The sequence below is a fragment of the Salvelinus alpinus genome, chromosome 9 (genome assembly GCF_045679555.1).
Source record: "Salvelinus alpinus chromosome 9, SLU_Salpinus.1, whole genome shotgun sequence".
Lineage (NCBI taxonomy): Eukaryota > Metazoa > Chordata > Actinopteri > Salmoniformes > Salmonidae > Salvelinus > Salvelinus alpinus.
Genome location: NC_092094.1, coordinates 4,087,359 through 4,103,552, shown reverse-complemented (window position 1 = coordinate 4,103,552; position 16,194 = coordinate 4,087,359). Strand labels below are relative to the sequence as shown.

The 16,194-nt window shown below is 46.1% G+C and overlaps 1 protein-coding gene across 1 annotated transcript in view; it reads left to right on the top strand.

Moving 5' to 3' along the window:
- The first annotated feature begins 6,073 nt into the window (after nt 1-6,073).
- The window catches only part of sigirr (single immunoglobulin and toll-interleukin 1 receptor (TIR) domain), a 15,221-nt gene continuing 5,100 nt past the window's right edge, over nt 6,074-16,194 (top strand). The window contains exons 1-5 of the mRNA XM_071415716.1: nt 6,074-6,513; nt 13,771-13,987; nt 14,195-14,322; nt 15,019-15,159; nt 15,979-16,122. Of these exons, the coding sequence (XP_071271817.1) occupies nt 6,414-6,513; nt 13,771-13,987; nt 14,195-14,322; nt 15,019-15,159; nt 15,979-16,122 (730 nt within the window). The 5' untranslated portion in view covers nt 6,074-6,413. The remainder of the gene's footprint in view (nt 6,514-13,770; nt 13,988-14,194; nt 14,323-15,018; nt 15,160-15,978; nt 16,123-16,194) is intronic.

Below are 16,194 nucleotides of genomic sequence, written 5' to 3'. Positions count from 1 at the left end.
TCCAGGTGTCTCACCCTGATCTGTTTCACCTGTCTTGTGCTTGTCTCCACCCGCCACCAGGTGTCACACCCTGATCTGTTTTACCTGTCTTGTGCTTGTCTCCACCCCCCTCCAGGTGTCACACCCTGATCTGTTTCACCTGTCTTGTGCTTGTCTCCACCCCCCTCCAGGTGTCACACCCTGATCTGTTTCACCTGTCTTGTGCTTGTCTCCACCTGCCTCCAGGTGTCTCACCCTGATCTGTTTCACCTGTCTTGTGCTTGTCTCCACCCCCCTCCAGGTGTCACACCCTGATCTGTTTCACCTGTCTTGTGCTTGTCTCCACCTGCCACCAGGTTTTTATTTATGTGTTGTCTAAATTTAACCAGGTAGGCCAGCTGAGTTCTCATTTACAACTTCGACCTGGCCAAGATAAAGCAAAGCAGTGTGACAAAAACAACACAGAGTTACACATAAACAAACGTACACTCAATAACACAATATAAAAATCTGTGTACAGTGTGTGCAAATGTAGAAGAGTAGGGAGATGAGGGCCAGTCAACGAGAGCATACAGGTCACAGTGGTGAGTAGTATATGGGGCTTTGGTGACTAAATGGATGGCACTGTGATAGACTGCATCCAGTTTGCTGAGTAGAGTGTTGGAGGCTATTTTGTAAATGACATCGCCGAAGTCAAGGATCGGTAGGATAGTCAGTTTTACGAGGGTATGTTTAGCAGCATGAGTGAAGGAGGCTTTGTTGCGAAATAGGAAGTCGATTCCAGATTTAATTTTGGGATTGGAGATGCTTAATGTGTCTGGAAGGAGAGTTTACAGTCTAACCAGACACCTAGGTATTTGTAGTTGTCCACATATTATAAGTAAGAACCGTCCAGAGTAGTGATGCTAGTCGGGCGGGAGGGTGCGTGCAGCGATCGGTTGAAGAGCATGCATTTAGTTTTATTTGCATTTAAAAGCAGTTGGAGGCCATGGAAGGAGAGTTGTATGGCGTTGTAGCTCGTTTGGAGGTTAGTTAACACAGTGTCCAAAGAAGCTGTCGCCCAGGTATCTCCTGTGTATTTATACCTGCGTTTTCTGTTTGTCTGTTGCTAGTTCGTCTTGTCCCGTCAAGTCCTACCAGCGTGTTCCTGTGCTCTTGTTTTTCTTAGTCTTCCCAGTTCTGACGTTTCTGCCTGTCCTGAACCTACCTGCTTGTCCTGAACCTACCTACCTGTCCTGAACCTGCCTGCCTGTCCTGAACCTACCTGCCTGTCCTGAACCAACCTGCCTGTCCTGAACCTACCTGCCTGTCCTGAATCTGCCTGCCTGTCCTGAACCTGCCTGCCTGTCCTGAACCTACCTGCCTGTCCTGAACCTGCCTGCCTGTCCTGAAACTACCTGCCTGTCCTGAACCTACCTGCTTGTCCTGAACCTACCTACCTGTCCTGAACCTGCCTGCCTGTCCTGAACCTACCTGCCGTCCTGAACCTACCTGCCTGTCCTGAACCTGCCTGCCTGTCCTGAACCTGCCTGCCTGTCCTGAACCTACCTGCCTGTCCTGAACCTGCCTGCCTGTCCTGAACCTACCTGCCTGTCCTGAACCTACCTGCCTGTCCTGAACCTGCCTGCCTGCCTGTCCTGAACCTACCTGCCTGTCCTGAACCTACCTGCCTGTCCTGAACCTGCCTGCCATCCTGAACCTACCTGCCTGTCCTGAACCTGCCTGCCTGTCCTGAACCTGCCTGCCTGTCCTGAACCTGCCTGCCTGTCCTGAACCTGCCTGCCGTCCTGAACCTACCTGCCGTCCTGAACCTACCTGCCTGTCCTGAACCTGTCTGCCTGTCCTGAACCTGCCTGCCTGTCCTGAACCTGCCTGCCTGTCCTGAACCTACCTGCCTGTCCTGAACCTGCCTGCCTGTCCTGAACCTACCTGCCGTCCTGAAGCTACCTGCCTGTCCTGAACCTACCTGCCTGTCCTGAACCTACCTACCTGCCTGTCCTGAACCTGCCTGTCTGTCCTGAACCTACCTGCCGTCCTGAAGCTAACTGCCTGTCCTGAACCTACCTGCCTGTCCTGAACCTACCTGCCTGTCCTGAACCTACCTACCTGTCCTGAACCTACCTGCCTGTCCTGAACCTACCTGCCTGTCCTGAACCTACCTGCCTGTCCTGAACCTGCCTGCCGTCCTGAACCTACCTGCCGTCCTGAACGTACCTGCCTGTCCTGAAACTACCTGCCTGTCCAGAACCTACCTACCTGTCCTGAACCTACCTGCTTGTCCTGAACCTACCTGCCTGTCCTGAACCTACCTGCCGTCCTGAACCTACCTGCCTGTCCTGAACCTACCTGCCTGTCCTGAACCTACCTACCTGCCTGTCCTGAACCTACCTGCCGTCCTGAACCTACCTACCTGCCTGTCCTGAACCTGCCTGCCATCCTGAACCTGCCTGCCTGTCCTGAACCTGCCTGCCATCCTGAACCTGCCTGCCATCCTGAACCTACCCGCCTGTCCTGAACCTACCTGCCTGTCCTGAAACTACCTGCCTGTCCTGAACCTACCTACCTGTCCTGAACCTACCTGCCTGTCCTGAACCTACCTGCCGTCCTGAACCTACCTGCCTGTCCTGAACCTGCCTGCCTGTCCTGAACCTACCTGCCTGTCCTGAACCTACCTGCCTGTCCTGAACCTACTTGCCTGTCCTGAACCTACCTGCCTATCCTGAACCTGCCTGCCGTCCTGAACCTACCTGCCTGTCCTGAACCTACCTGCCTGTCCTGAACCTACCTGCCGTCCTGGACCTACCTGCCTGTCCTGAACCTACCTGCCTGTCCTGAACCTACCTGCCTGTCCTGAACCTACCTGCCGTCCTGAACCTACCTACCTGCCTGTCCTGAACCTGCCTGCCATCCTGAACCTGCCTTCCTGTCCTGAACCTGCCTGCCATCCTGAACCTGCCTGCCTGTCCTGAACCTACCTGCCTGTCCTGAACCTACCTGCCTGTCCTGAACCTACCTGCCTGTCCTGAACCTACCTGCCTGTCCTGAACCTACCTGCCGTCCTGAACCTACCTGCCTGTCCTGAACCTGCCTGCCATCCTGAACCTACCTGCAGTCCTGAACCTACCTACCTGCCTGTCCTGAACCTGCCTGCCTGTCCTGAACCTGCCTGCCTGTCCTGAACCTACCTGCCTGTCCTGAACCTACCTGCCTGTCCTGAACCTACCTGACGTCCTGAACCTGCCTGCCTGTCCTGAACCTGCCTGCCTGTCCTGAACCTGCCTGCCTGTCCTGAACCTGCCTGCCTGTCCTGAACCTACCTGCCTGTCCTGAACCTACCTGCCTGTCCTGAACCTGCCTGCCTGTCCTGAATTTACCTTCCATCCTGAATCTACCTGCCGTCCTGAATCTACCTGCCTGTCCTGAACCTACCTGCCTGTCCTGAACCTACCTGCCTGTCCTGAACCTGCCTGCCTGTCCTGAACCTACCTGCCTGTCCTGAACCTGCCTGCCGTCCTGAACCTACCTGCCTGTCCTGAACCTGCCTGCCTGTCCTGAACCTACCTGCCGTCCTGAACCTACCTGCCTGTCCTGAACCTACCTGCCTGTCCTGAACCTGCCTGCCTGTCCTGAACCTACCTGCCTGTCCTGAACCTGCCTGCCTGTCCTGAACCTACCTGCCTGTCCTGAACCTGCCTGCCTGTCCTGAACCTGCCTGCCTGTCCTGAACCTGCCTGCCTGTCCTGAACCTACCTGCCTGTCCTGAACCTGCCTGCCTGTCCTGAACCTGCCTGCCTGTCCTGAACCTACCTGCCTGTCCTGAACCTACCAGCCTGTCCTGAACCTGCCTGCCTGTCCTGAACCTACCTGCCTGTCCTGAACCTACCTGCCTGTCCTGAACCTACCTGCCTGTCCTGAACCTACCTGCCATTCTGAACCTGCCTGCCTGTCCTGAATCTACCTGCCATCCTGAACCTACCTGCCTGTCCTGAACCTACCTGCCGTCCTGAACCTACCTGCCTGTCCTGAACCTACCTGCCGTCCTGAACCTGCCTGACTCTGATTTGGACTGGCCTAATCAGTCTCTACACAGGGTCTTCTGTAGACTGGCCTTATCAGTCTCTCCACAGGGTCTTCTGTAGACTGGCCTAATCAGTCTCTACACGGGGTCTTCTGTAGACTGGCCTAATCAGTCTCTACACAGGGTCTTCTGTAGACTGGCTTAATCAGTCTCGACACAGGGTCTTCTGCAGACTGGCCTAATCAGTCTCGACACAGGGTCTTCTGTAGACTGGCCTAATCAGTCTCTACACAGGGTCTTCTGCAGACTGGCCTAATCAGTCTCGACACAGGGTCTTCTGCAGACTGGCCTAATCAGTATCTACACAGGGTATTCTGTAGACTGGCCTAATCAGTCTCTACACAGGGACTTCTGTAGACTGGCCTTATCAGTCTCTACACAGGGTCTTCTGTAGACTGGGCTAATCAGTCTCTACACAGGGTCTTCTGTAGACTGGCCTTATCAGTCTCTACACAGGGTCTTCTGTAGACTGGCCTAATCAGTCTCTACACAGGGTCTTCTGTAGACTGGCCTAATCAGTCTCTACACAGGGTCTTCTGTAGACTGGCCTAATCAGTCTCGACACAGGGTCTTCTGCAGACTGGCCTAATCAGTATCTACACAGGGTATTCTGTAGACTGGCCTAATCAGTCTCTACACAGGGTCTTCTGTAGACTGGCCTAATCAGTCTCTACACGGGGTCTTCTGTAGACTGGCCTAATCAGTCTCTACACAGGGTCTTCTGTAGACTGGCTTAATCAGTCTCGACACAGGGTCTTCTGCAGACTGGCCTAATCAGTATCTACACAGGGTCTTCTGTAGACTGGCTTAATCAGTCTCTACACAGGGTCTTCTGTAGACTGTTCCTATCAGTTTCTACACAGGGTCTTCTGAAGACTGGCCAATCAGTCTCGACACAGGGTCTTCTGAAGACTGGCCAATCAGTCTCGACACAGGGTCTTCTGTAGACTGGCCAATCAGTCTCGACACAGGGTCTTCTGTAGACTGGCATAACCAGTCTCTACACAGGGTCTTCTGTAGACTGGTCCTATCAGCACTATGGGGACACGGTCAGTGATTGGGTGGAGAAAGGGAGCACTCTTGTCTGGGTTTATGCCTTTGTTAACAATAACACAGATGTATAGATTTATTACTGCCTTTATTAATGCATTATTATAAGATGATACGTCAGACGTTACGTCACATGTTGTCTGAATGCTGGCTATAATGACTTCTGGCCCTAGATAGAGTGATTTCTTATGATGGCAGGAGACTGTTAAAAGTCAATTGTATTTTATACGAAGTTACGCTGCTGTATTTCTGTTTAATCACCACATTTACCAACATGTACAGGCATGTTGAATTAGAAATCGCATGTCACATGATGTTTTGTCACGTTATGATAGGCCTATGTCATGTTATGTTTTGTTTCATGTTGTGTTTGTTAATTGCGGACGTGGAATACAGTAGCCTAGCGATTAGAGCTTTATGCCAGTAACCAGGAAGGTCGCTAGTTCAAATCACTATACTATACTATACTATACTATACTATACTATACTATACTATACTATACTATACTATACCAACAAGGTGAAAAATATGTCGATGTGCCCTTGAGCGAGGCACTTAACCCTGAGGTTGATAATGGCTGACCCTGGCCGTGACCCTGGCCGTGACCCCGGCCGTGACCCTGGCCGTGACCCCGGCCGTGACCCTGGCCGTGACCCCGGCCGTGACCCTGGCCGTGACCCTGGCCGTGACCCCGGCCGTGACCCCACTCTCTGAGGATGTCTCAGGGGGAGTTGGGATATGGAGAAGGCACATTTCCAATTCACACGTGTATAAAACACACTTGTACATGTGAAATAGGACAAGTTAAGCTCCCACCAAATTATTGTATCACCATTAACAAGACATTTATTTTAGTTCTAAAAAATCGACAAACTTAAAAAAAATGTTTTACTACCAATGACCCACATTACAACCTACCTACGTAACTTTTTACTGTAGGTACCTGTGTGGATAGGGGCAGAGTCGTGTATTACAGTGTGTGAAGCCTACAGTTGGATTTTTAAACTCGCTTGGTATGACTCTTATATTTAAAAAACCCTGTTCCGTTTTAGCATGTTGCGAGTACATTTGCGACCAGTAGACTAAGCAGAAAGCCTACTTCTTGAAAGTTGACTTGAACAGGTGAGACGTCACGTGACCGCCCGTACACAGAAGTCCTTCGAGCAGTTGAACCGAGTCAAGCCTTGGGAGTTATTATTTTTTATTTAACTATAATTCTATAATGTTTTATCCACTGGGGCTGGATGATACGATATAATCCTAGGACCATAGCGTGTGCCTTTCGATTGAAAACTCGGAATAAGAATGAAAGTGAACGATTTTACTTTACAAATGACTTCGAACCAGTTGGCTTTCATTCTGACATGTACTTTAGTTCTGAACAGGATGTCGGTGTGTGCTGGAGGTAAGATTATATTCCGTCATTTAATCTATTGACAATATTGTTTAATCGATTAAACGGAAAACCGATTAAATTGTATGTTATTTTATTGATCAGAAAATGTGACTTTTTGGGGGGGGGGGGGGCTCTAATTTATCAACGTGCGTAAAGCGCGAGAGGGGCGTTATTGTGCTGAAGAATATGATTTGAGTTTCTAGCAAATTCCATTAGTATAGACGGTATAAGCATTATGTAGCAGTGTCGTTTGGAATTCTTTGCACAGGTTGTTTATCACCAATAGGAAACGAACGAAAGTGACGGCTTCTTGCATCATAATGGCGAACGAACAGCCCATCTCTGTTTAAAGATACATTACTCATTAAAATAAATAGAATTTCAAGATAAGAGACAGTTGCCAATCAGTTGGACAAGAGACATCCAATCAATGACAAGTACAGATCTGTCTGCTCTCAACACTGCAACCGTTCGGTGTCATTCAGTCATGACTTCTCTAGTCCAGTCAGACACTACGACAATTGTTCCAATCTGGACTTTGTACCCGGATATACAGCTCAGTGCTACATCATGTTAATAATAAATCATATACAGAATGTTAAAACAGAGTGTGTGTTTGTGTGTATGTGCAGTGCTTAATTTGTCAATTGGAAGGTTCCGGAAATGGGGGTGACCTGCGAGGCTCTGGGGTACCGGAACCTCAGGAAAACAACAGCACTTTTATAATAAAGCTTTGCATCCATTTCCTTTAGAGCTATTTTGCACCCCAGTATCTCTACTTGCACATCACCATCTGCTCATCTATCACTCCAGTGTTAATCTGCTAAATTGTAATTACTTCGCTACTATGGCCTATTTATTACCATACCTCCTCACGCAATTTCTTCTATTGTGTTATTGACTGTACGTTTGTTTATGTGTAACTCTGTGTTGTTGTTTGTGTCGCACTGCTTTGCTTTATCTTGGCCAGGTTACAGTTGTAAATGAGAACTTGTTCTCAACTAGCCTACCTGGTTAAATAAAGGTCAAATAAATAATTATCCTCACTTGGCACAGAGCAGTAGTGTAGAAGCGCTGACAGAAGCTGCACACGCATTTCATGTAATTCTACATCATATTAGATGACTGGAGATTTTAGCAGAATATATTTTGTAATACCTTACAAATGATCGAAATGACAGGCTACTTCGACAACCTGAGAATCTGAGATCAATGAAAACGACCGCGTTTCTCTTTCATCCCCGGTAACCGCCAGTGGTCACGCGTTGGTATCGGCTGCGCCATACACCCGGGGCGGTCCAACCACGAATCAATTCTTACAATATCAGGCACGTTTTAGGTGGAAGGACAATTACAGAGGAGGCAACTTGGATTAATTCTGATTGATTTTATTATAATTGTTTTTACATCGCAAACAGTTCGCGTGAACGCGCACGACCTCTATAGAACAAACTTCGTGTTAGGCAACCGAAATTAATAATTAATGTATGTGTGTATAGCCAAATAGCCAACCCCCAAAAACTACAGACGTTACTAGTGCCTCCCCTCCGCGATCAAACCGACATAAAAAAAAAAAAAATGAAACGCAGCCTAATGTGATCAGAAATCTCAACTAGCAAGCAAGTCGCAGCAATGAAGAATTGCGTGGTTCACGCGAAAGGGGGGGGGGGGGGGGGGATTCTGGGAGTGGAGAGATTTTCAGCACAGCACCTTAGTACCTACTGACAGACAGTGAGGGGGGACATCTCTGTACTCCTGTTGCTTTTTCTGCTGTGGGGATTAAATAGTTAAAGGTTGCTGATACTAAAAGGGATCTGATGTTGCTCTTTATGGCAGTAGTATGCTTGCAGATAAATTAATGACCAGTTTTTATTTTATTTCAAACTGCTAACAGTGGTGTTTTAGGGCTGCTATAGAACTACTCAAAATCTAAACCAAATCAATACTCGATGGTTGTCTGCTAACAGTGGTGTTTTTAGGGCTGTTATAGAACTACTCTATGGTTGTCCTGTATTCATTTCTGTTTGATTTGAAGTTGTCAAAAGAAATCAGAGGAGACTGAAAAACAAGGATTTATAGAACTAAAGAACTGACTGTATGTCCTGTTCTTTAAACCCATATGGCCCCTTCTCCCCCTTATGGAACACCTGCTCTTTAAACCCATATGGCCCCTTCTCTCCCTTCTAGAACACCTGCTCTTTAAACCCATATGGCCCCTTCTCTCCCTTCTAGAACACCTGCTCTTTAAACCCATATGGCCCCTTCTCCCCCTTATGGAACACCTGCTCTTTAAACCCATATGGCCCCTTCTCTCCCTTCTAGAACACCTGCTCTTTAAACCCATATGGCCCCTTCTCTCCCTTCTAGAACACCTGCTCTTTAAACCCATATGGCCCCTTCTCCCCCTTATGGAACACCTGCTCTTTAAACCCATATGGCCCCTTCTCCCCCTTATGGAACACCTGCTCTTTCAACCCATATGGCCCCTTCTCTCCGTTATGGAACACCTGCTCTTTAAACCCATATGGCCCCTTCTCTCCCTTATGGAACACCTGCTCTTTAAACCCATATGGCCCCTTCTCCCCCTTATGGAACACCTGCTCTTTCAACCCATATGGCCCCTTCTCCCCCTTATGGAACACCTGCTCTTTCAACCCATATGGCTCCTTCTCTCCCTTCTAGAACACCTTCTCTTTAAACCAATATGGCCCCTTCTCTCCCTTCTAGAACACCTGCTCTTTAAACCCATATGGCCCCTTCTCCCCCTCATGGAACACCTGCTCTTTAAACCCATATGGCCCCTTCTCTCCCTTCTAGAACACCTGCTCTTTAAACCCATATGGCCCCTTCTCCCCCTTGTGGAACACCTGCTCTTTAAACCCATATGGCCCCTTCTCTCCCTTATGGAACACCTGCTCTTTAAACCCATATGGCCCCTTCTCCCCCTCATGGAACACCTGCTCTTTAAACCCATATGGCCCCTTCTCTCCCTTCTAGAACACCTGCTCTTTAAACCCATATGGTCCCTTCTCTCCCTTCTAGAACACCTGCTCTTTAAACCCATATGGTCCCTTCTCTCCCTTCTAGAACACCTGCTCTTTAAACCCATATGGTCCCTTCTCTCCCTTCTAGAACACCTGCTCTTTAAACCCATATGGCCCCTTCTCTCCCTTATGGAACACCTGCTCTTTAAACCCATATGGCCCCTTCTCCCCCTTATTATCCACACAGCTCTGTTCTGGAACAGGAGGGGAAACAGGGGGAGGTTATCTTAGTGTTTTTTCGTAGAGAATGTACATGCATTCGGTTTGAGCCAGGGACACCAACGCACTTTAAATGAAAAGGTATAGCCATCATCTTCTCCTGGATTGACTCTACTTTCTAAATAATAAGATCTATGGTACTGGATCTGTACGTCATGACTCTTCAGTAAGACCAATGTGTGGGACTCTGCAACCTCTTTCTTATGAAAATGTAATGGAATAAGCAAATTACTGTAAATTATACCGTCATTTGCTAATTAAAGCACAGAGCCAAGTTCTGAGCAAATGTTTTGCATATAGTTTTCAACATGGTACCCTATTGTCCAGGTTATGAGCCCTGGTCTAAAGTAGTGCACTATATAGGGAATAGGGTTCTATTGGGTCCTGGTCAAAGTAGTGCACTATATAGGGAATAGGGTTCTATAGGGCTCTGGTCTAAAGTAATGCACTATATAGGGAATAGGGTGGCATTTAGGACTAGCGTCTATAAACAGTAATCCATGACTATAAACAGTACTTTATGACTCAACAGAGCAGGTGGGCAGTATTGTTGCTGGTTACACAGTGACTGGAACAGGTCGATTTAATGGAACGTGAAGGTGAACTTGTTTGCTTTTTCACCCAGTTTTTTTTACTTGCAGCTCAGCTCTCTCATGGGACAAATGGGTACTTTGCGGAATAGCAAATCGCTGAGTAGCAAATGCATCAGATGTAACATTGGGGAAAGTAGGATTATAAACTGTTACCTACCTACCTACCTACCTACCTACCTACCTACCTACCTACCTACCTACCTACCTACCTACCTACCTACCTACCTACCTACCTACCTACCTACCTACCTACCTACCTACCTACCTACCTGCCTACCTACCTACCTACCTACCTACCTACCTACCTACCTACCTACCTACCTACCTACCTACCTACCTACCTACCTACCTACCTACCCAGGCACATCTTCTACCTAAACTACCGGTCAAAAGTTTTAGAACACCTGCTCATTCAAGGGTTTTTCTTTAGTTTAACTATTTTCTACATTGTAGATTAATAGTGAAGACATCAAAACTATGAAATAACACATATGGAATCATGTAGTAACCAAAAAAGGGTTAAACAAATGGTAATAACCGAATAAATATAACATGGTAATAACATGGTAATAACCAAATATATATATAACAATATGGTAATAACCTATTAACAGCAAAAGTTTGGTTATACCAAATGTGATCGTATTGTGATAGAATATCCTTGAGGTAGGCAACTCAGTAAACTATTGTCGTTCCTAGCCAACTCCGTAAACTATTGTCGTTCCTAGCCAACTCTGTAAACTATTGTCGTTCCTAGCCAACTCCGTAAACTATTGTCGTTCCTAGCCAACTCTGTAAACTATTGTCGTTCCTAGCCGACTCCGTAAACTATTGTCGTTCCTAGGCAACTCTGTAAACTATTGTCGTTCCTAGCCAACTCCGTAAACTATTGTCGTTCCTAGCCAACTGAGAAACTATTGTTGTTCCTAGCCAACTCCGTAAACTATTGTCGTTCCTAGCCAACTCCGTAAACTATTGTCGTTCCTAGCCAACTCTGTAAACTATTGTCGTTCCTAGCCAACTCCGTAAACTATTGTCGTTCCTAGCCAACTCTGTAAACTATTGTCGTTCCTAGCCAACTCCGTAAACTATTGTCGTTCCTAGGCAACTCTGTAAACTATTGTCGTTCCTAGCCAACTCCGTAAACTATTGTCGTTCCTAGCCAACTGAGAAACTATTGTCGTTCCTAGCCAACTCCGTAAACTATTGTCGTTCCTAGCCAACTCCGTAAACTATTGTCGTTCCTAGCCAACTCCGTAAACTATTGTCGTTCCTAGCCAACTCCGTAAACTATTGTCGTTCCTAGCCAACTCCGTAAACTATTGTCGTTCCTAGCCAACTCCGTAAACTATTGTCGTTCCTAGACAACTCCGTAAACTATTGTCGTTCCTAGCCAACTCCGTAAACTATTGTCGTTCCTAGCCAACTCCGTAAACTATTGTCGTTCCTAGCCAACTCCGTAAACTATTGTCGTTCCTAGCCAACTTCGTAAACTATTGTCGTTCCTAGCCAACTCCGTAAACTATTGTCGTTCCTAGCCAACTCATAAGCTATTGTTGTGCCTCTAAGAGTTAGTTTCATATGCTTTGGGGTGGGGGGGAGGAAGTTAATTTGCATTTTCTACACCTGTAGAGAAGAGGTTTGTTTCAGTCAGTGTGCCTGCCGAGTTGGCTGGATCAGTCTTACAAGATTGGGCTGGGGAGATGAAAGGGCACTATTGTTTTTAGGTCGTGCAGTCAGTTAGTCAGTCAGTCAGTCAACTGTTCAGTCAGTCAGTCAGTCAATCAACTATTAATTCAGTCATTCAGTCAGTCAGTCAACTATTCAGTCAGTCAGTCAACTATTCAGTCAGTCAGTCAACTATTCAGTCAGTCAGTCAGTCATTCAGTAAACTATTCATTCAGTCAGTCAGTCAGTCAACTATTCAGTCAGTCAGTCATCCAGTCAGTCAGTCAGTCATTCAGTAAACTATTCAGTCACTCAGGCAGTCAGTCAACTATTCAGTCAGTCAGTCATTCAGTCAGTCAGTCAACTATTCAGTCAGTCAGTCATTCAGTCAGTCAGTCAACTATTCAGTCAGTCAGTCAGTCATTCAATTAGTCAGTCACTCAGTCAACTATTCAGTCAGTCAGTCAGTCAGTCAACTATTCAGTCAGTCAGTCAGTCAGTCAGTCAACTATTCAGTCAGTCAGTCAGTCAACTATTCAGTCAGTCAACCAGCCAGTCAGTCAGTCAATCAGTCAGTCAGTCAATCAGTCAGTCAGTCAGTCAGTCAGTCAGTCAACTATTCAGGCAGTCAACTATTCAGTCAGTCAGTCAGTCAGTCAGTCAGTCAACTATTCAGTCAGTCAATCAGTCAGTCAGTCAGTCAGTCAACTTTTCATTCAGTCAACCAGTCAGTCAATCAATCAGTCAGTTAGTCAACTTTTCAGTCAGTCAGTCAATCAGTCAGTCAGCCAGTCAGTCAGTCAGTTATCCAGTCAGTAACCAGTCAGTCAATCAATCAGTCAGTCAGTCAGTCAGTCAACTATTCAGGCAGTCAACTATTCAGTCAGTCAGTCAGTCAGTCAGTCAACTATTCAGTCAGTCAATCAGTCAGTCAGTCAGTCAACTTTTCATTCAGTCAACCAGTCAGTCAATCAATCAGTCAGTTAGTCAACTTTTCAGTCAGTCAGTCAATCAGTCAGTCAGCCAGTCAATCAGTCAGTCAGTCAGTCAGTCAGTTATCCAGTCAGTCAATCAGTCAGTAACCAGTCAGTCAATCAGTCAATCAGTCAGTCAGTCAGTCAGTCAATCAGTCAATCAGTCAGTCAGTCAGTCAGTCAGTTATCCAGTCAATCAGTCAATCAGTCAATAACCAGTCAGTCAATCAGTCAGTCAGTCAGTCAACTATTCAGTCAGTCAACTATTCAGTCAGTCAGTCAGTCAACCAGTCAGTCAACCAGTCAGTCAATCAATCAGTCAGTCAGTCAACTTTTCAGTCAGTCAATCAGTCAGTCAGTCAGTTATCCAGTCAGTCAGTCAGTCAGTCAATCAGTCAGTCAGTCAGTCAGTCAGTCAGTCAGTCAATCAGTCAGTCAGTCAGTCAGTCAACTATTCAGTCAGTCAGTCAACCAGTCAGTCAACCAGTCAGTCAGTCAGTCAGTAACCATAGCAGGGTTCTTTCTTTATTCTTACTAGCACTGATTTTGATCATGTCTGTGGAAGAAGCCTTCAGTGATCGTGATGTGATTGTGTTACCTACTTTAGTTGAATGCACTGATTGTAAGTTGCTCTGGATAAGAGTGTCTGCTGAATGATTGAAATGTAAAATATTGCAGTCGCTTGGGGAATTGTGAATTTCACTTAGCTGGAGGAATTTTATATTATTTTCAGTTTGTTAAATGTGTTCATTCATTCAATTCATGCAGAATCCCTGTGCACACAAGCCCCAGAGTTTCAGTTGCCCAGTGGGGGGCAGTCCGAGGTGTGGGAGACCCGGGGTTCCATTGTGTCTCTGAACTGTACAGCCGTGCTGTCCTGGAACCAGACGGACCAACGGTGTGACGCTACCTCCTGGACACTGCTCTGGAGCAAAGATGGGACCCCTCTCAACCTCAGCCTTTACCCACAGAACACATCCACCTGGTCAGTTCAACAGGAGGTCACGATACCTTGTCAAATCACATGTACACTGATCTACAGGTTGTCGTTGCTAATAACAATCTACTCATGACTTATTTGTATAAAATAAGGTTAAATAACAAATCATGTTCAGCTTTCTCTCTCCCCCCCACACACAATGTCCAACCAATTACAATACAGAGGTCACCTTTTTCTTTTTTTGTCTGGCAGGACTCCCAGCCAATCCCAAATGATTGTGAGCAGTGTGCTGCAGGTCCAGGTTAAAGAGCAGGTTGACTTTGGCCTCTACTCCTGTGAGGTGAGGAACACCTCCGCTGACTTCAGCCTGCAGAATACCGGTAAGAAACCATGGGGGGTTTATGGACTGTACATTATACTGTATCAGACATGTTGTCAAAGGCAACTTACAGATTAGTGTGGGCATACAATACTTATTTCAAACGTTAATATGTGTGATAACTGAGGCTGGGTGGATTCAGGGTGGATTCAGGGTGGATTCAGGGTGAATTCAGGGTGGATTCAAGGTGAATTCAGGGTGGATTCAGGGTGAATTCAGGGTGGATTCAAGGTGAATTCAGGGTGGATTCAGGGTGGATTCAGGGTGAATTCAGAGTGGATTCAGGGTGAATTCAGAGTGGATTCAGGGTGAATTCAAGGTGAATTCAGGGTGAATTCAGGGTGAATTCAGGGTGGATTCAGGGTGAATTCAGGGTGAATTCAGGGTGAATTCAGGGTGGATTCAGATATGCTGCTATTTTTTATTTATATTTTCAGCTTTTATACTGCAGATAGTAGCATCCACCAATGTAATTATCTGCATCATTTTCAATCCTCTCTATATATTTTTTGTAAATATATATATTATACTGTATATTTTTTTACAAATATATTTTCCTTTATTATGTTCCCCTAAAACCCTCCCCTAATTGGAGTAAGCTAATGGACAACACTTTGGCTTCCACTTCCAGTTTATACATACTATATGCTGATTATTAATGACTCAGGCTTGTTGGTTTCTGTTTGTGTGATCACAGCCCACCCCAGCCACACAGCATCAGTGATAGCAGCCATCAGTCTCTTCCTGATCCTGACTATAGCTGCTGTTGTCTACTCCAGGTGTCGTCTCAATATCAAACTCTGGTACAGGAACTCCTATGGAGACTATGAGATCAATGGTGAGGAGTGAGGATTTTTTAACCTTTATTTAACTAGGCAAGTCAGTTAAGAACAAATTCTTGTTTACAGTGATGGCCTACCCAGGCCAAACCCAAACGACGCTGGGCCAATTGTGCGCCGCGCTATGGGACTCCCAATCACGGCGGGTTGTGATACAGCCTGGAATCAAACCAGGGTCTGTAGTGACGCCTCTAGTACTGAGATGCAGTGCCTTAGACCGCTGCGCCACTCAGGAGCCTAAGTTTTAACCCACTGCAGTGGTTAAAACACATTGGGATGGGAAGTGTGAGCCCACTTTGTGCTGTAGGTGGGCTATGGTTAGTTGTACAGATGTAGGATCTTAATTTGAGCCAGTTTGCTACAGCAGGAAAATAATCTTGCCAGCAACAGCAAATGTGAATTATTATCTGGATTATAATGAATGGACATTTTTTGTAGGGGTTGGAGACATTTTTCATTTGGGCAAATCAATTCTGATATTAAAAACTTTAGAAGCCTTTTTAAACCTCAATTACACTACACGTTTGCATTTCCTGATTTGCAGAAAAATTCCGGCAACAACAGGAAGATCAAATTAAGATAAGGCATCTGTAGGCACCTGTAAGCATATTCAAGCAGTATTGGGGGTTACAATGTATTGAACATATCAAAGATACTGTATATTATTATATACTTGCAATGATTGTCATATGTGGTTGTAAAAAGGGTTTACTCAGGATCGTGACACTGAATTGAGGTTGTTCTAACCTACCTAAATTGAATGCACTGACTCAAAAGTAAGTTAAGCTATGTTATAATGTCTCTCTTTTTGTCACCAGATGGGAAGCTGCATGATGCCTACTTCTCCTATGTCAACAACGAATACGACAGAAAGTTGGTCAACTTCATCCTCAAACCTCACCTGGTGAACAAATCTGGACATAAGCTACACCTCAGTGACAACAACATCCTACCTGGGGGTGGTAATGATGACACAACATAACCCTCTGTAACTCCTATAGGCCGTTTGATTCTTACATTTAAAAAAAACAAAA